This window comes from Canis lupus, chromosome 7 (assembly GCF_003254725.2).
Source record: "Canis lupus dingo isolate Sandy chromosome 7, ASM325472v2, whole genome shotgun sequence".
Classification (NCBI taxonomy): Eukaryota; Metazoa; Chordata; class Mammalia; order Carnivora; family Canidae; genus Canis; species Canis lupus.
Window position 1 is genome coordinate 76,699,980 of NC_064249.1, and position 20,951 is coordinate 76,720,930.

The 20,951-nt window shown below is 44.1% G+C and overlaps 1 protein-coding gene across 2 annotated transcripts in view; it reads right to left on the reverse strand.

Annotated features, from left to right (window-relative positions):
* The window catches only part of PIEZO2 (piezo type mechanosensitive ion channel component 2), a 441,806-nt gene extending 427,359 nt beyond the window's left edge, over positions 1 to 14,447 (reverse strand). For both annotated transcript variants that reach the window (XM_049112945.1, XM_049112946.1), the window contains exon 1: positions 14,292 to 14,447. In XM_049112945.1, the coding sequence (XP_048968902.1) occupies positions 14,292 to 14,355 (64 nt within the window). In that variant the 5' untranslated portion in view covers positions 14,356 to 14,447. The remainder of the gene's footprint in view (positions 1 to 14,291) is intronic.
* Positions 14,448 to 20,951: the final 6,504 nt, after the last annotated feature.

The window sequence follows — 20,951 nt, forward strand, 5'->3', positions numbered from 1 at the left end:
TACCGATTTACCACTAATACACTTCTTCCGTTCTGGGGAGCCAATCAAGGATGTCACAATGCATTTAGTTTCTTGTCTTCTTTTTCTCTTCCAATCTGTGAAAGTTCCTTAGTCTCTCCTGTCTTTCGTGATTGTGATGTTTTTGTATAGCCAGGACTACATTTAAAATGGACTTTCTGGGGGGATCCCTGGGTGGCTCAGCTGTTTAGCACCTGCCTTTGGCCCAGGGCGTGATCCTGGGGTGCTGGGATCGAGTCCCACATCGGGCTCCCTGCATGGGGCCTGCTTCTCCCTCTGCCTGTGTCTCTCCCTCTCTCTCTCTCTCTCTGTTTCTCCTAAATAAATAAATAAATAAATAAATAAATAAATAAATAAATAAATAAAATCTTAAAAAAAAAAGGACTTTCTGGGACTAGATCTAAGATACAAATCCGAGTATTGGAACGGATAACGGATCAGTGTCACGAGGGTAAGATAATTCCGGAGATTTGTGCCCTTCTAGGTAGTAACTTTGGGTAGTAACCCTTATTCTAAAAATAAATGCTCAAGATATTTTGATATCCAATTTAACAAATGCCTTTGGGGCCTCTACAGCATCCCTTTTAATTAACCTCTATGGTGGGAAACTGTTGCATATCGAGTGGTTTTAAGGTCTGAAAATAGCCCAAGGTGTGCATGAGATGGAGGTTGCTGAGAAATGCCAGCATGGGTCGGAATACAGTATAACCATGTGGCAATGCAACAGCAAGAAGGAGGACACTTTGAAAATTGTTGCTAAAGAAGTTTGTTGTTGTTAATGATAAATTCCAGGGAGCTGGAGGTTTCTGGAAAATACTGGCTCCCCAGAAACAAACTCCATTTTATGACTCTCCCTCTTCCCATAGCCTTGTAACCTGACCTATAACTGTCTCTCCTGCCTGAAGATGACCCACCAGAGGCTGACTGCTACAGCAATTCTGTCTGGCATGGGGGTGTCAAGCCTGGGTCCATTAGGAATGCTTCACTGCTTATCAGCTGTGTGACTTCAGGCCCCAAGGCCAACAAGAATCAGGATTCCTCTGGTCAGGCTAATTTAAAAGATTTTTATTTTTATTTTAAGGATTTCATTTCTTTTTTCACGAGAGATACAGAGGGAGGGAGAGAGAGAGGCTGAGACACAGGCAGGTGGAGAAACAGGCTCCAAGCAGGGAACCCAACATGGGACTCCATCACAGGTTCCCAGGATCACACCCTGGGCTGAAGGTGGTGCTAAACAGCTGAGCCACCTGGGCTGCCCTTAAAAGATTTTTAAAACCTGAAGATTAAAAAGATGGAAAGAGAAGAAGGAAGAGGGTAAGAAGCTTTGAAGTGCAGGAAGCTCACACCCAACAGTATCTCTGCAGCTCAGAGAGAGCCCTGCAGGTACAGGAGAGCTACTCCCACCTCCGCCCCGGCCTTGGACTCTTATCTACACACACCTGCAGTTTTTGTGCTCCTCCCATGTCCTTGTCTGGATAACAGAATGGTCCAGCTAAAGTCTCATAAGGTCTTACAACGTCACTGACATGCTACATTTTGTGATAAATTCAATATTGTGCTCAAAATAACTCTTTTCCTCATTCAAATGTTCTATATATCATCCTAGGTCTCTACAGTTTCATTTAGCTTCAATTACTAACTCTACATGTTTTGGTTTTCTTTAAGGCATGTCTGACCTTTATAAACGACGGTTGGTAAAATTCATTTAGTTTCGCAAAACCACACACAGCCAGTGACAGACCAGCTTTGACCACACATTTTGTTCTTTATTATCATCACCGATAATCATCTGTGTGTGATTCTGTGTTGGGAGCAGGTGACAGAGAGTCACTGAAATGTTAGGATTACAAAACCTACACTCTCCTTCATACCAACTGTTGTGAAAAACCCTCAAATACCTAACTTGATATGAAATTATTTTCCTTTTCTTTCCTAACAGTTCTTTGAGGTCAAGTGTGAAATGATTTATGTATGATGGTTATTAAGAGTCCAGAACATTTAGATATAAAAATTCTGGTGTGTTGGTTAAAAGGCAATGTTTTACAAGTCATATCTTTTAGTATTGAAAAAAAATATGGGCAGCAATATTACTGTGAAGACCATGAAAATATTTCTCAGGCTTGAGCACCTCATATTTTAGATGATGTAATTGAGGAATAGGGAGTTTCTGTGACTTGGCAAAGTCACATAGCTCATTATTAATAGGGTTGAGACTTATTCGTTAGACTTTCAGACCAGAGCCCTTTGCAAAATACTCGCAGAGTAGATTCTCCAGCAAGAGCACATATGCCTGTGGTGATACCAAAGCAGAATGCTGCTAGCAGGCAAGTGTAGTCTGGGGAATTCAAAAGGAGCAAAGAAATGGCAGAAGCAGGAACCACTCAATGCTGCACAGATTTATAATTCATTTCCATGGAAGTATGGTTCAAAATTACCATCTTGTTAAGGATCTCCACTGTTCCTCCTTCCTGCACCTGTGGCCAAAACTGCTAACCTAGCGGGTTTGACCACAACAGAAAACAAATCGATTTGTGTGGTTCCAGGATAGCTGAAAACATTTTAAAAAATCATATGCACTTCAAGGAGGATGCTCCGGTCAAGCTTTACCACTGTCAAATGCACTTTGCCTTCTCTATTCACTGCAAAGTAAATAAAATTTATCCATCACTATGTTGATAAAATTCATATTTTGAGAGTCCCAGAGAATGTAAATTAGACTATTATGAATTTTATATTGGAAGACATAAAAATCAAGAGCTATAAGATGCTAGACCTAACTGAATTTTCCCACTTCTGAGGTATTCAAGAAGAAAATATTTAGCCCATGAATTTCTTAATTAATTGGCAAATATTTTTTCAGTATTCACTGGATGTTACAGCCCTTGCTAGACAGCTAAAGTATAATGATTGGATACAATTTTGCAATAAAAAAAAACTTCTAGAACCTCTAAAATTTCTAATATATATAATTTTATTATTATTATTATTATTTATAGTTTATATATATATAAATACCTACTATGTGTTAAGCGGTAAGTGAGAGCTAAGGAAATGAAGGATTACACAGAGTCTCTGAACTCGCAGATACATAGAATGGAAGACCGCAATCATACAACTAAGTACAACTCTGTGATAAAATGAACCTAGTGCCAGGTGAACACAAAGGGAACACTTCATTCTGCCTGGGAAAAAGAATTTAAAAAAAGGGAGATGTCACATTGTTTCAAAGGTAACAACAAACAATGGTGCAGAGCATTCCAGTATATATGATGGAACCAGGGTGGTGGGTGGTGGGAGTGGCACGCATGTGATCTAGACAGTCCTCAACTTCCAACAGGTCTCATTCCAAAGCTTCTTTGGAAGTTGACTGGAACTCCAAATCAACTGCACATTGAAACCACATTGCTCCTGATGAACAGGTCCTCAAACTAGCCTTTGATTAATAGCAATGCCTAATTTCTGAGTCTGGAACTAATCATCAGACCTAAGATCTATTGAGTGTTTACTGTATCAGGCACTGCATCAAGTCTTGCAATCTAAGCCTTGCAATAATGCTCTGAGCTAGGTACTATTTTTTTAAAAGATTTTATTTATTTATTCATGAGAGACACAGAGAGAGAGAGAGAGAGGCAGAGACACAAGCAGAGGGAGAGAAGCAGGCTCCATGCAGGGAGCCTGACGTGGGATTCGATCCCAGGACTCCAGGATCACACTCTGGGCTGAAGGCGGCGCTAAACCGCTGAGCCACCCGAGCTGCCCTGAGCTAGGCACTATTATAATCAACTCATTTTACAGAGGAAATAACTGAAGAACAGAGAGATTAAACAACTTGATTAAGGTTATTCACATAGCTAGTATGACTAGCCAAGGTCTATATCTAAACAACTAGACTTTAGAGCTGGGGGCTTAATCAAAACAATCTCCCCTTGAATGTCAGAAACCATATAATACAAACAAGAGGAAGAAGAGGGAAGGATTTTTATGTTCTGTTTCCTGTATATAGGGCTAGCCCTAGGAAAGATGTGATGCTTTTGGCATTGGAATACTTCCTGGTAAGCCCCCTAAATGCCCTGTGATATTATGGCTCAAAAAAAAAAAAATCCCTAGTATCTAGACCATACCTATATCTAACATTTAGCAACTGTGTCTCCTTATTCAGTTCCAATGTCCATTCCATTTCAACTAGGTGAAAAAAGGAAAATAAGCTATTTGAACTAACTTATATTAACATGTGGATGACAAATAGTAATCTTATCTTTCCACAAATATTTACTCTTTAAATGAAGATACTTATTACTCAAAGAAACAAGGTGAGGAAGGTGAAATGGAAGTGTAGTTGGCCGCATAAAAGGACCTTGTCTACTATTCTAAGTTAAGAGTACTTAGGGCTTTTCTCAGCATCAATTACATTCCAGTCTTCACTAGTCAAATCAGGCAAACTGGTGTTGCCATTCCACCTGCAATACAGTGCTTAGCTACCAGCCCAGAAAGTTTGCATTCTTGTCCTGGTAGCAAGTAGATCCTTTTTTTTCTAGTTGATAGATGGCTCTTTTGGGCACTTCAAAGCAAAGACATTTCTGTTCTTCCCAAGTCTTTCATTCAAAGTTCTGAGTCTATAAACTGGCTCAAGCTTGGGAATTGATGGAGGGGCTATGACTCTGGGTTCATGATTCAAGTCAGACTTTGGTTCATTTGTCCTACAACTCTTCCATGTATACCGATCAAGTCAGAATTTAGTAGATTGCTTATCTATTTCACTTCTAGGACACTATGAACAAGCCAAAGGCCAAGTTCTCTTCAGGTCAGACTACTTTGATCACCGCTTTGACTCCACTGACCATTACAGTAACTACCCACCTTGGCTTTGGAAATTAAGTGGGCCATTTGATGCCTGGGACCTAAATATCTCCATCGTATCTAAGGATTCCCAGTCAGTGGTAGCAGTGTCCACTGTAATTTTTGACCTACAGAGAAAAACAACCACAGAGTTCTTCAAGAATTTTGAGAGTCTCCTCACAAATTATTTCTCATTTGTGGAGAAAGATGTGTCCTCTAGACCAAGGTGCATGAGTTGTTCTTGCAAGATAAATTGACTCTATCATTCCAATCTCTCTAAGCTTTTGGATCTCTTCCTCTATAGAGTACCAAGACAGGTCTGGCATTACAACTCAGTGTAGGTCACCCTTTTCTCCATGTTCCAGCCAACCAACCAACCAGGCAAACAAGCAGAACCCTTTCTAACCCCTAGAGTAACAACAATGAATCCAGAGTTTTTTCTTAGTGGTTTCATATCAATAAATTTGGCCAATCAAACCTTATGCTTCTTCTTTATATTATCCTATACCCTTAACGCCCATTCCAACATATATTCCTCAAATTTCTGTCTATATAAATTGGAAAACTCAGTTCTTTTGGATTTTCATGGGTCACACTTTGTACTTCACCTTTAGGAGCCTGCTGGAACCTGAGTCTAGTTATAGGTCTGGAAACAAAGTGGAGATGGCAGTTAGACAAATTAGCAGTGTCTGCAAGTACGTTAAATTACCTTCATCTATAGGAAGCATAGACTGGTATTTGTATGCCGATATTCATTTTTCTCTTTCTCTATCACTACAACAGAACCATCTTCCCCTCATTTTTAGCTGAGCTCATTACCCGCCAAACTAAAAATATTTTCCAGATTTCCTTGCAGTTAGGTAGGTATATAATATTACTAAACTCAAGGTAATGGGAAGTGAATAGAAGTGAGTCATTCAACTTTCAGATTGTGTCCTTACAGGGTAAGGAAGAAGTGTTCCTTCTGTGTTTACTTCCTCTATCCTTCAGTTTGATATAAATATGGGAACAGGCTACCTTGAACCACAGGGATGAGTGAAACACTTGTAAGATAGCAGAGCAACAGTAGCTTCCCCAGGTAACATCATGGAGCATAGTTAACATACCAGCGTTGGATCACCTACATCTTGACTATCATGTGAGAGATATAAAGTTTATCTTATCTAAGCCTCATTAGCCTAAGAAACAGAAAGGTCTTGTGAAGAATAGAATTGTCTTTGCTTGAAACTGGCCGAAAGGGTCATCTCTCACTGGAGAAAAGAATCCACTTGCTCCCAGGAGAAGAATACAAACTTCTTGGGCTGATAACCAAGCACTTGTATGGAAGGTGAAATGGCAATAGTGGTTTGCCTGATTTGACTGGAGTGAGACTGGAATTAATTGATGCTGACAAAAGCCCCAAGTTCTGCTGAATTGATTCTGGAGAGCTCTGAGCAGGGGAAGTCACACCTGGAAAGGATGGAAAAGGTCTAGAGGCCAAGATGGAGCTCTGAGGTTCTCTAACACTACAGGACACACAAATGTGAACCCAAGATAATCCTGTTGTCTGGGATGAAAGAGCAAAGACAAATCTAGAGGAACATCTCTGAACAAGATATTTGATTTATTAAAAAAAAACAAAAACAAAAACCACCTGCACCTGAGGGTCAGTGCCACCAACAGTATCACTGTAAATGTACAGATCAAGGAGAGGAGGGAAGTCTTGCACTAAGCTCACAAGAGATGGCTGCAGAGGGAAGATAAGAAGCTTGGTGTTGACCAAACCAATTCTCAAGGCAAGGAGGAGGAGGGGAGTCAGGTGAAGAGTTCAGAGTTGGAAAAATTATTTAAAGAAGGATCCATCTGAGTTTGGGTGATAGAATAAATAACTCCTTAAGAGACTGATTAATGCACTAACAATGAAATTTAAAAAAAAGAAATAAAGAAATTTATTTCATTTCCAATAGCATCAAAAACACTAAAATAGTTAGGAAGAAATTTAACAATAAAATACTAAAGAGATGAAAGATATCTATGCTGGGGCATCTGGATGGCTCAGTGGTTGAGCAGGACGTGATCCCGGGGTTCTGGGATCAAGTCCCGCATCAGGCTTCCTGCAGGAAGCCTGCTTCTCTCTCTACCTATGTCTCTGCCTCTTTCTCTATCTCTCATGAATAAATACATAAGATCTTTAAAAAAAGAAAGATATCTATGCTGAAAACAAGATATTGATGAAAGAAATTGAAGGCAACACAAATAAATGGAATAGTATCCCACAGTAATAGATTGGAATATTGTTAAGATGTAAATATCACCAAAAGCCATCTATAGACTCAATGCAATCCTTATCAAGATTTCAATGGCATTTCTTATAGAAACAGATAGAACACCCCTGAAGTTCATATGGAACCACAAAAGACCCTGAATGGCCAGAAAAATCCTGAGAAAAAAGAACAAAGCAGGAGGCATCACGATTCTTGATTTCAAGTTATAAGCTATCGTCATCAAAATAACATGGTATTGGCATAAAAACAGACAAATGGAACAGAATTGAGAGCCCAGATAGAAACCCAAAATTACACGGTCAAATAATATTTGACAAGGGAGCCAAACTAATCAACAAACTAAAAAGCTTCTGCACAGAAAACCAACAACAACAAAAAGTGAAAAATGACAATCTATGCAATGGGAAAAATATTTGCAAACCATCTATCTAATAAGGGGTTAATATACAAAACATATTAAAAAAACTCCTACAACTCAATAGCAAAAAAAAAAATTTACATATACACACACAATGAAATATTATTCAGCCATTAAAAATGAGGAAATCCTATCATTTGCAACAACATGAATGGACCTCAAAGGCATCATCTAAGTGAAATAAGTCAGACAGAGAAACACAAAACAAACACTGTATGTATCATTTCACTTATATGTGGAATCTAAAAAAAAAAAATGCAGGGAGTGGAATAGGGAAGGGGATTGAGGAAGTTGGTCAAAAGATAAAACTTTCCAGTTATAAGATACACAAGTACCAGGGATGTAATGGACAGCATGATGACTATAGCTAACCCTGCTGTATGAGATACAGCAAAGGTGTTAAGAAATACTAAGAGTTCCCATCACAAGAATTTCTTCTCCTTTATCCTTTGCTTCTTTCTATTCTTCTTATGGTATCCATATGAGAAAATGAATGTCACCTACGGTGGGTGGTCACTTCACAATATATGTAAGTCAAGCCATCATGCTGCACACCTTTCATTTACACAGGGATGTATGTCAGTTATTTCTCAATAAAACTGGAAAATAAAAATAAAAGGAGTAAAGTCTTAGCAATATCTTCATCTCCAGATGACTGGTGAAATTGCAACAGAAAATGAGAACTAACCACACAGATAGATACAGAAGATCCATTGTTTTTTATAAATGTATCTAAAATTTGAAATTCACATATCAAAAAAAAAGTAAATATGTCCATCCATGATATCCTAGTTGAATGTGGGATTGTGTCTACAAATACAGCAAATAAGATAATTCAAAAGTGGCAGTCAGAAACTTTGCCTTCCTGTATGATAAAATGAAGCAAACAAAAAAATATATATTCTGCAGGAAGCTTGAAATGTATTTAATTACCATTATATATATAGTTTTTTAAAAATTCTACCAATAAATAGAAGAGATGCAAAAGTTTTAGGTAATCACTATTAAATTTTTAAAAATATTTAGCTAAGTGCTCCACACCCATTAGATAATTTGGGGGTAGGTCACAATTATGAAGTAGTCAAAAATGTCTGGCATGTTCTCTCCACAGATTCTGAGTATGTATCTTTCTTGATCCTGCCATGTCCTGATGGTCTGAAAGGCCAAACGAAGGATCTGGTAAATGTGATAAGCCTCATAAATGCTTATCTCTTACAGCCAAAAACTTTAAAAATGTTTTCCAAAACAGCTTTGTTTAGCCTCGATTCAATGATATATTTGTTTTATTTTGTACACCTGATTCCATGTCCTCAAAACAACTGTTTAAATCTACATATTTTACAAAATTTAATGCTTTATTAAAGCAATCACCATATTGCTCTTAATCAATTGCTCTTAAATATCCAGGAATGCCTATGCTAAGTTCTGAATATTTATGGGAAAAGTTATAATATCATATACTGTATATGAATTTCAACTTCATATACAATTATAGTAGCAAAGGAACTAAAAGAAAAATGCCTGTGTAAAATAAACAAAACAATATTCGATAAAGACTATGAAAATGGTGGTATAGTGTAAGAAAGTCCAAAGTAAGCACTGTTGGCATAGTTCTAGGGAGACCATATTATTTAACCAGAGGAATGCAATTGTGCATATGTAGAATATTGAGCAAAACCGGTGTGGAAAATCCTGATAATTAAAAATTCTTCCACAACACACACATACTCACTTTCAATTGCATAACTTGGCTGTAGGAAGTTACAGAGTTGCTTTCATGTGAATCCCACCTACACATATCAGTATCCTTATGACCCATGACACTACCTGTTAGTCTTAATTTCTGTTACAACTTTCCTCAAGCATCCTTGCTCTTCTGTTCATCTACATATATGCACTAATACCTTCCATTTTGAGAACCTGCAGAGTGTCAAGCATTATACAAGGTGCGCAGTGCATACTATCTTACAACTGCCCAAGGAAGGAGGCAGTAATAACTCCCTTCTACAGAAAGAAAAGAGAAACAAGCAAAAACAATTCTATGATCACATAGTAAAGGGCAGAGCCAGGATGTGAATGGAGATCTCTGAAACTGCCAAGTCACATATTTTTCCTGAAGGTGAGGTCCAAAGCAGCCTGCTTATCATTGATTGTGAACAAGCATATATTGCTTGTAAAGTAACACACCCACTGCCAAACCTACAGGCTGGACACACAGTTCCAGCTTCCACAGCCCATGCAACAAAATGGTCGTATCCATCTGTGTTTACAAAATATTTTATTTTAGAGTTTAACTATATATGTCTTATTCTTTCCACTATTACTTTTCTATTTTCTGAAAGTGATAAAGAGTATTGACCTAAATGAGACTGGGAAGGTGTAATAGAAGAGAAAGTAGCTTCAGACACTGTTATTCAAACAGCTGAAATTTCCTTCCCCTGAGAGCTACAGCAGGGGCAAGGGAAGGAGACCTCCAATCAGGCATCATCTAGAATTCTTGGGGTGTATATAAGTGTGATTTCAAAATGCCACATGCCACATAGGGAGAAACATATTATGCTGTAAAGAAAAAAATATAGGGATCCCTGGGTGGCGCAGTGGTTTAGCGCCTGCCTTTGGCCCAGGCCGCGATCCTGGAGACCCGGGATCGAATCCCACGTCGGGCTCCCGGTGCATGGAGCCTGCTTCTCCCTCTGCCTATGTCTCTGCCTCTCTCTCTCTCTGTGTGTGACTATCATACATAAATAAAAAATTAAAAAAAAAGAAAAAATATATTAGGTAGACACACCCATACATAATTCAAAAACAACTCTATGGTTTTGCTTTTTTATACAGTATCTCTAAAAGGAATTTCAGAAATTCTTCCAGGATTTGCACAATTACCCACGTGTGATTTCTTTTCTCAGAGCATTAGTTGGTTGTTGATTCCTTTTGTGTTTTATAGTCTCCTGTTCTGCTCTGTTCTTTTCTAAGCTCTAGTCACTTCATTTAGGGTAAGCATAAGGCAGTGATGCCACTGTGGCTCTGCCCCTCCTGGACCAATCTGTTCTGTCCAAGTCAGCTCCCCTCCTCTGCCCTGAAAATGGTCAAGTTGGCTCTTTAGGCGGAACATTAGGAAACTCCAAGCAGCACTGGGCAAAATGGAATGAATGGGTCAAGTGCATATGAATTAAGATGTACAAATCCAGTTCTGACCCAGGAATAGACTCAAATCATAGTCTTAAAGATGGGGGGGGGGGCAGTACAATCATGTTAATAGAAAACAAGTGCAAAAACATTTGTAAAGTACTTAACAATGATCAGACATTTTATGATTATTAGAGATTTCATAATAACATGGAAAGTTTTGTCTTTTTTCCCCCATGTATTATTTATATAATAAAAAATCAAAATGGCTACCCAAGTAATCAAAAATAGGGAGATCTTTAAAATTTTCAGTTTCTACTGAGGTGGGAAAATCTGTCACAGGATATTCATTTTGGATGATAAACAAACATTATAGTTTTTATTTTGCTTTTAATGCTTACGAGCCACATAACACCTGCATAAAAGAGGCCTGAGTTCACTTCTCACTTCTCTGTAAACTTCTTTGAGCAGGAAAAAAGAAAAAGCTTCAGTGTCAGTTTAAACACAATGGCAGCTAATTTTCACATCTATCATTAAGTGAAAAGGCTAGAGCGTATCTGTGCAGAAAAATTTCAACACCAATATTGGAGAAATGTTTTGTTTTGTTTTTAAATACACAAGCGTCTGCAAAGGCCTGGCTTTGAAGGTTGCCTTGCCCAGATATAAAAATAGATGGCTAAAATGTAAAAATCGATTCTAATGGCAAACAGATCACTGCACTCTCCCTCCGTGACCAGGATATTAGGGAGACCTGAATATTTGATTTAGTAGCACCTTGGGAGTGGGCAGACCTGAAAACCCTCCAATAACCTTGAAAATATCCACTTCTTGTTGAGACTTGAACCCCCAAACCGGATGACACCTACCCAGTCCCTTTTTGTCACTACAAGTACAATGATTAGAAGGCATCTAGTCCTTGGTAAGTGGTTGTCTTTCCTAAGCGGCAGCCAGCAAGTGAGGGGGTCCTCAGAGTATCAGCACCCCGTCTTCCAGGAGCTCTTGCAGGCAGGGCACGAGGTCCGAAGTCCTCGGGCTGCACCTTCCCTTGGGTTCAGGGTCGGGGAGGAAAGAGACCGGGGCCTCCACGGCGGCCTCTCCCAACACACGCGCTCGCACACCCGCGCGCGCACACGCAGGTTAGCCTCCCTCTGTTAGGCCAGAAGATGCGTGGAATCCAGACGCGCGCTGGGAAGGGCAGGCGGCCTAGGCTCACCCGGGCCACAGGGCTTTCCCGGGAGCCAGGGAGCGGGGCGAGGGGCGAGCGGCGGGCGGGGCTCGCCTCTGAGTCCCTGGAAGCGGCTGTCCTTCCAGAAAGGTCCCCTCCGCGAGCGAGCCACTGCGCGGAGCCTACCTACGGAGCCCAGCGCCCAGGAACAAGCCAGAGGGCGGGGGTCAGGGCCCGGGCCTTGCGGGGACCCCTCGGCGGGCAGCGCTCCCCGCTCCGCCCCGCACCCCGGGGAGCCTCGGCGCAGCGCCCTTGTCGCCGGCTGGCGCCTCGCCTCGGGCCGCGGGAGCTGGGAGTGCGGCGCGCTCCTCTCCTCCGCAGGACAGAGCCCAAGGAGTCCTCCTGATGGGCTCTGCGGTGTAGACCGCCAGTGATTAGACGGAATGGCACAGCCCGGAGGGCCCGAGCAGCCACGGAGCGTCCCGGGCTGCCGGGAGCCGGGTTCTGCAAGGGCCGCCGCTCAGGGAGGGGTGGGTGACCGGGCAAACGGCGGGCAAACCCTGCCGCCACGACATTCAGCCCGGAGTGGACCGCGCTGGCAGCGGGTCACCACCTGCCCGACTCTTCCAAGAGTCAGTAATGGTCAGCTGCTACCCGGAGGGGAGGCTGCAGAGGGAAAGGCTGGGGAGGAGGAAGTGAGGATGGTAAGGAGGGAAAAGGACCCGGGCATCAAGAGGAAGAGTTTGCCTTCGGCCCCTCGCCGCTCCCCAGGCCCCCTGCCTGCCTCCTCTGCAGGGACCATCACAAATCAGCCCTCGGACCGAAAGCCCCTTGTTAACTCAGCCACTGGCTTCCCCTGGGCAAACAGCAACCGTGCCAGGCACGGTGCCAGGTGCTTCGGATACACAGATGATCCCCAGACCATAGGTATATATGTAAGGCAGCAGTACCCCGGGTTTATTTCTCCCCCATGGCTCTCTCCAAGCCTTTTCCATTTTGAAACTTAAGCAAACTGGCAGAGAGAGAGAGGTCCACATAGACTTCCTGGGTGCTGCGCTCCTCACCTCCACGAGTGGCTGTTAAGGCTGAAGATCCGTGCAACACAGTCCTGCCTAGAAACTCAAATGGCAGAGAAAGACCAGCATGTGCCACCGTACCCCTCCGGCTGCCCCCAAGACCTTCATGTCCTCCCCACAGACTATTGTCACTCTGAAAGCCTTCTCATGTTTTCCGAGGAAGTGTCTGACACCCCAATACTAGACTACAAAGACCTCCCAAGTAGCTGGGATTTAAAACACTCAGGAAACACTCTAGATGCCCCCCCTCTTTATACTTCCTGCACAAATAAAACACTTAGCATAGGTGTGATCTTGAGTCCTCAACCTCTAGCACACTGCAGAAAGGAGGCTTTTTTCTATGAAGCCCACGCTTTCTTTGTAAACGCAGCTGCTACTTGGCAAAAGGTATTTTGTTTTCTAGCTCTGGTTGGGGAAGCAAAAAGTAAGGCACTGTCAGTCATTTCTAGAAGTGGGATTCAGTGTAACAGGCACCTTCTATTAGAGAAGAAACTCAGAAACTCTCACTCCAGGCAGGCTGCCAGTCTTTAGACTTGACACCCAGTTGCCTTTAACGCCCCCGCTGGCCCTGTAGAAATAGTAAAAGCCTGTACTGGGAGTTGAAGAGGCTCCCTTCTGGCCTTCCCTTAACGCTCACTGGTCCCAGGGAGTCCCAATCCAACTCTCTAACCTTTTAAAGATCTGTGAGGGACAGGGGTTGGGGGGGTGGGAGGTGGGCTGGACAGAGGAGCTGGGTCTTGGTCCTCTAGGGCCCCAGCATCCAGAGCTTTTGTTGTAGGGGCTTTTGTGGAATAAAAGACAGTAAGCGACCTCAGGGCACTGTTTCCCTGTGCCTTCTAACTTCTTTTCTTTTTAGAGCGGCCAGAGTGCTTCGCTTCTTCCGTCACAGCTGCTGGGATATGGAGTGGGGGCGGACCGGCTTAGGTACCCCCTGGACACACCATGTGCTGTGCGTCTGCGGACAAGGGGGCGGGCGGAGGGGACTCCGGTGCCATGCTGCATGGCACCCTGGAAGACAGTCTACCAGCGCCTCCCGGCCAGATCTGCATCCTTTGTGCACAAGTCAATACTCTACGAGAGAAATTCCACGTGTAACTAAATTCAACACAAAGAGTCTTCAGCACATTGCGGATCCCGGCCGCCGGGACCCTGCGCCTGGGCCCTTAGCAGAGACCCCCGGGTCGTGCGCCCCAGCGCGGCAAGTGAGAGTGCCCAGCTGTGCCACCCGCCACAGCTCGCGCGGGACTCCGCCGGCCCTGCCACCGTGGCGCGGGCTCCCCCGGCGAATCCCCGAGCACTAGAGCCCTTAACTTAGGTTTGCTCGGAAGCCTGGCCCCCTCCCCAGGCGCCCCCGCCCCAGGTAACCTTGGAGAGTGGAGCACACTCACCTACTGCCAGGCAGATGGGGAGCAGCAGCCTGAAGATGAGCCCGCACACCACTTCCGAGGCCATCGCGGCGGTCCGGCGAGGCGAGCGCAAACCCAGGGGAGAAGCTCGAGGGTCCCTACAGCGGAGGCGCCAGGTCCATGCCCACCTAGGGCCTCGGGCGGCGGGCGGCTCGCAGCCGACCGGGCATGGCCCGAGGCAGGGCCGTCGCGCCGTCCGCCCCGAGGGCGCGCTCCCCGGGCTGTGGGCCGCCCGTCGCCTGGCTCTGGCTCGCCGCTTGCAGGTCTCTCCGCAGCGCTTCGTGGGGCGCTCGGCCGCCGCGGCCCGGCTAGGGAGCCCCCTCGCCCAGCGCCGGAGCCCCCCGCGGCCGGCCCATGGAGCGCGGAGTCCCCGATGCCGCGGTGGCGGCCTCTTCAGCTGGCGGCCGGGCGCGCTTCGGGAGGGTCCGGGGCGGCGCGGCGAGGCAAAGGGCCAGGAGGGCGTGCTGTCCTTCAGCCCGGGCTCCTGGGGCGTCGCTCGGGGCCGGGACGGCAGCTTTCCTCGCAGAAGCCCCTCCCGAGCCCGCGCGCCTCTGCAGCCCGCCGCCGGGCGCCGGCCCCCTGCCCACGCAGGCTGCGGCGCGCCGCCCTCCGCCCGGGCTCCCGGAGCTGCCCGAGGTCCCGAGCCGGCCCGCGGCGGCTCCTGGAGCGGCGGCGCGGCTCAGCCTCTGCGCCCCCCGGCTTGGTGCCGGAGAGACCCGGGTGCGAGCGGCCAGGCGCGCAGAGCCATCCCCGACTGCACCCGGCTCGCGCGGTCGGTCCGGCGGTGGCGCTGCGAGTCCCTCCCTCCCGAGGAGGAATCGTGCGAGCGTGGGCAGAACCGAGACGAAAGCACACAGCCGGGGGATCCGGCTCCAGTGCCCTCCTCCACGGCCTCAATTTAAAAATAATAATAATAATGAAACGCAAACCGAACGCCGTCCGGATGCCGGCGCGCCCCCCGCCCGCCGAGGTGCAGCCTCGCCCCAGCGGCGCGGCCCCGGCTCCCCGGAGGGCGCGCACTTCTCCACCTTCAATGAAACTTTCGAAGCCTCACGCGGGGACGGGCGTGTCCCCGGGCCAATGGGACCGCGGCTCCGGAGCCGGCGCGCGGGGAGCCCGCCCCCACCCGCGGCCCCCGCGCGCAGGAGCAGCCCGGCCTCGGCATCCTCCCGCCCCGGCTCCGCGCCTTTTCCACCGCCGCTGGCTCCTGCAGACCCTCAGCTCGGCCCCGTCCAGTCACTCTGCAGAAACAGAAGCCACACATCCTGGCATCCTGTCCACTGGGACTGCCCCGGAGCTTGCCCCAAACCCAGAGAATCGTTAGGTGCTCCAAGAAAACTGCACAGACGTGTCACAAGAGTAGCCAGGAGCTTGAACAACACTGTGGGACTGTCCCTCAGGCCAGGTCCACAGTACGCAACGCGCGTTGATTGGGAAGAAGGGAACCCAGAATCAATTCAGACCCAATGACCCCATCCATATTTAACTTTGTGAGAAGTTTCCATGCAGAATGGGCTCTGAGAAATCCCGGGTCTTTCTGGAAATGGGTATGGGCTTTCAGAAATGTACCCGCCTAGTACAGTTTGGAGAACTCTTCTTTTCGCCTCAAATTTGTTTGCTCCTTGTTATGACTCCCGGGGAAAAGAGTATATATACTGTTTCCCTTTTCTCCTAATAACCTCCCTTTTTTCTTGTTCTCAGGGCGAGATCTAGAGAAATCTGGTACCAACAGGGAGACACCAGAGTGTCTGAGTCCCTCATTTCACCATTATCCAAGAGAGTTATCCAGCTCCTTGCTGGAGCACTGTTGGAATCCTCAGAATCCGGAGGCAGATGCTCTGACCTGTAGGGAGGGCCATTCAGAACTGGGGTCTCACAAAGAGGACAGAGAGGAAGAATTTAATTTCATTCAGCACCTGCATTCTAGGCTTGAATTGGTTGATGATGGAAAATCTGCTGATGAAAATTATGCAAACCTTGGTTCTCTGTGATAAACAGGTCTTCCTTTTTCTGAGATACCATAAACTTGTGTTTTAAGGTCAGATGCCTTACCAAATTCTCTAACAATGACAAACTGAAACATGACGTTTTTTAATGAAGACTGGAAGTAACAAAATCTTGTGAAGATACCCCAAAATTTAGATCATTTGTGTGTTGTGGAGCTCTGAAGAAGCCTGGATATCTAAACCCCAAATGTAGCTATGTGTCTAAAAGTAGAGGTAAAGGAGACAATAGGAACTTAAATTATCAGCAGATCATTGACCACTACCAAGAAATGTTTTGCATTTTGTAGACTCTGCACCCTTTCTGACCTGCCTAGCATTTGGATGTTCATAGATGGTGTTCCCCCTCTTTCTCTCTCCCTCCCTGGTACAACTTGCTCTTGAGACTTAACTAAGAAGTCACAAAGCCCTCCCGAATTTTAAATGGTATTGTGTAACTACCTGAACTCTCAATTCTCTCTGAATATTTCCTCACATTCTTTCTAGGCTTTCCATATGCCCGCTGTGTAGATACCTTCAAAACAACTAACTTGGGTGCTTAAGTGTCTTAAGAAGACACAAGAAATGTAGCAGATAAGTGATCTTACCAAATGTAGTTCTTGCTTTCTCTGCCACATTGTGTGCCTATATGGCTGTTCAGGTTTTAAAGATACTGGGATCCCTGGGTGGCTCAGTGGTAGAGTGTCTGCCTTTGGCTCAGGGCCTGATCCCAGGTCCAGAGATTGAGTCCTACATCAGGCTCCCTGCATGGAGCCTGCTTCTCCCTCTACCCATGTCTCTGCCGCTGTCTCTGTGTCTCTCATGAATAAATAAATAAAACCTTAAAAAAATATATAAAGATACTAAGAACTGGATCCCGCTTTTTAGTCTTACCAACACATACACCCAAGGAGTTTTAACTGTCTAGACTACACATATAGTAGTAGTGGCCGCATATGACAGTCACCTGGGGAGCTTTCGGTGGAATCTATAAATGCTCCATCTCCATATCCAGAGATTCTGATTTAATCCCCCCACCCTCCCCTCCATGACTGTATTTTTGTGAAAGCTCTTCAGGTGATGCTCAGGTATACAGTCTGATTAGAGAATCACACTCCTCACTTACATATCAGAACTCAGGAGACGCACTATTGGTTTTCAATACTAGCCTCACCAAGCCAAATCCACCTATTAGGAGCTACATTTTCAGAATGGGGTGACTCAAGCATGCATATCAGTAGCCAGTGGCATTGTCTTTACAAGGGCTATTTTACCCTAAAATTTACCTAAATCGAGAAGTGGTAGGTATCTAATGTCTAGACAGCTTTGTTTTTAAGGACTCTCCAGCCCACAAGAATATTGATCCCATTGGTCAGGAGTCCTGCATGGCTAGAGAGGTTGATCCTTAATCTGAGCATGAAACCTGGCATAAGGTAGCAAATACTTTGGGGGATAAAATTAACTACATAGAAAATTCACAAACACATTATTTTGATAGTTGATGAATGCCATATGATCCCCCATATAGCACAGGTGGTGAATTAAGCACCAGTCACTCCATGCCTCTCTGCATCTACATAGACAATAGTGACTTCTTTTGATTATTACTGAGAGTTTAGGGTATTGGAGTCCTCATCTAAGGCGAAGAAAGCCACACACCTACATAATATGCAGTGGCATATACAGAAAGAGACAATTTACAAAGTAATTAACCCAATTTACAGAGTAAATTAACCCAAGTGTCTGGTGCATAGTAATCATTCAATGAATATTAACTGCCATCATTACCATTATTATTACTATTGCCATTGTTATTGCTGGAAAGCCAGGACTGGTTTTCTGAAACTGTCATGCTGAAGCACAGTAACCTGCTCCCATACTTAGAAAGATGCACCAGCCCTCAGTAATATGTTTAAAAACTGTGGCACAGTTGAGTCATAGACTTTTTTCTCCCTCAATGTTTGCGTTTCAGCAATAAAGAATATGGCACTTTGTGCCTTGCATGGGTTTCATCTCACCTGTTTAGGTTTTATCTTTTCTGAACTTGGTTTAATGCTACCCTGATTGACAAAGTCATCCAGAAACATCATCTTTGTCCCCCGTGCTAATTTCCTCTCACATGCTCTATAGGCAAACACTGTCCCATATCATGTTTCGCCCTATGTCCTTTACCATTCCCTCAAATGCTTTGTTAGCTTCTTTTGGGAGATCTCAGGGGTGGATATTGTCTCATAGGGTCACTTTGCAAACCAGTATTTCCCAGAGGAACCTAAAGTTGTCAACCTGGCATTTTCTTCTCCCAGTGGAATCTGCCAAAATTCCGCAGCGCCATCTAGCCTATAGAGAATAGAGTGCTTCCTGCCAACTAGAGGATGTCTTCTAGCATTGGCAACATATGTTCTCCTTACACATGTACCAATACAATATTTTTAGATGTATCCATTTCTGTGTTTTCCTTTATAAGTCACAGTATTTGTTTAGAAGTTATTTTCATCAGGAGCCATATAGTTTTCGGCTCCTATACTTGAAAAAGCTTGGAGGCATAATGGAAGCTTTTTTCGTTTTGCAAATATATTCAGTGGTTGCAACCTTTTTAAGCTGTCAATTTAATGTTTATGGCAGAAGTATTTCCAAGATCTCTGAATTCCAAAAACTTAGACCACTTCTAATTTGTAGGAGACACCATCGTGTAATACTTCTGCTACATAGGTTATCCTCCAAATGGTCTTAACCGGAATCATCCACAATGAAAGTGCAAAAAAACCTCTTATGTAGCCAGCAGATTGCTGACTTTGTGTCTGTCCAAGAATCTTGAAAAATCAGCTGACATGTATATGTGTCCTATTTTTCCAGTCAGATTTTAGGTTTTCAGAGCATGGACAAAATTTCATCCACAAAGCAAGGTATACAGTAGGCTCTACAGCAAAATGCTGTTTCTAAGGACTGTTTCTAAGAATGCAATGAATTGCATTCTATTTATTTGCTATTTATTTGCTTCCATGACACACACACACATATACACATGTACACACACACACACACACACACACACACAGATATCTATTACCAGGCAAGAAAGATATCATATGAAAATAATGGAGCATGTAAAATTTTATTTGTTTTTTGTAAGGTTGACAAATAAAGGAAGAGATTATGAATTTGTGGGGAGGGTGCTCTGCCAAAGCTGATGAATTGCCTTGGGCAAACAGGTCCCCAGATGGCTGACACTAAAACATAGAAACCACCATTCATTATTCACAGCCAACACCAAGAGTAGATTTTTATCTCAGAGGTTGTCTGGTTTCTTTCTGTGTATTTGCTCCTGAAGTCTTTGAAGAAGTTACTGGTTTTAACATTATTTTGTCTAAAAAGGCTTATCAAACCCTGGGGACAGCTTTAAAAAGGGAACTGGAATTGGGGAGACAATTTAACAATGAATTACAGTCATTCGAAGCAAGTTAATAAACAAAACAAAAACATGAGATTTTCTCTTTACCTATACCTGCCCATACCCTAGCAGATATTTATTAGTTAATAAATACAACTTCAGAATGATTTGGATTCCAACTGTATGTGTTGAAACTCCATCAAGATATCTTCAATGGTCTTCGAAATGGTAATATTCTCAGTAAGCCTAAATAATTTTCACCCACTGGCCTTTTATAGAGGTTTCAGATTATGGGTATGCATTGATTGTAAACAAGTTTTGGAATTGGCTTTATCTAGTTACTACCATTAACCCGTAACTGGGACTCATACAACCCAGGCAGCTGGTTTAAAGCTTCATTCACTTATTCTCCTGCAGTGCCACCTTTTGGCTAAAAGTATATTGAAAAAAATACAAGTACTTAGAGTAGAAAGCCAGCAATGAGCACACAACAGAGGTCTCCTGCAGCCATAGGTATACTGATGCCAGCTACGGGTCCTCCACAGCTTAAACAATGATTTCCAATTGGTGTCCTTTCTATCTTCTTTTTTAATTCAACTGAAAGAGTAATAAACACTCACTAAGCAGAAGTAGAATAATGGACACAGCCAGGCATGTTAAAGGAATGACAGTCGCCCCCCAAACCGGGGGGGGGCGGTTTTCAGTCTGTAGGGACTTGTCTTTGCGCTGCTACTCTGCACTGAGATTCAGTCTCCAGATCTGGGTCATTGCCACTCTGGCTGAAATGACTGTAAATAAAGTATCTTGACCCTCCTGGATTTTGTATAAGTTTTCCCTACTTTGGAGTTTCTGTGTGTATAATTTACCTTCTTTTAAATCTTTATACAGAGAGAGCATATTTATGTATTCTCTGGACCTGTGACCACAGTGTAGCCAATGAGATGCTGTTCTTCAGGCCCAGAATTTATTCATGCTGTCCTTTCACTCTTTAGTAGATGGAAAGCACTGGTGGTTATGAGCAATACTCACCACACTTGCCAAACAAGCAAAGCAGACGACGTTGGTGGACTTCCTGACTCTGGAAAGTCCAATCCATTTTCTCCATGGATCAACATGAAACTTTCTGTTTGCTCAACGATGAGATAAACATCATGAGTTTTTCCAAGATTTTTTTAGGACCTTCAAACAGGCATTTTGCTTATTTGTTTTGGGATGAGAGGAAATGGCCCCTCTTATTAAAATAAATATAAGACACCAGTCTCCTTTCTCCCA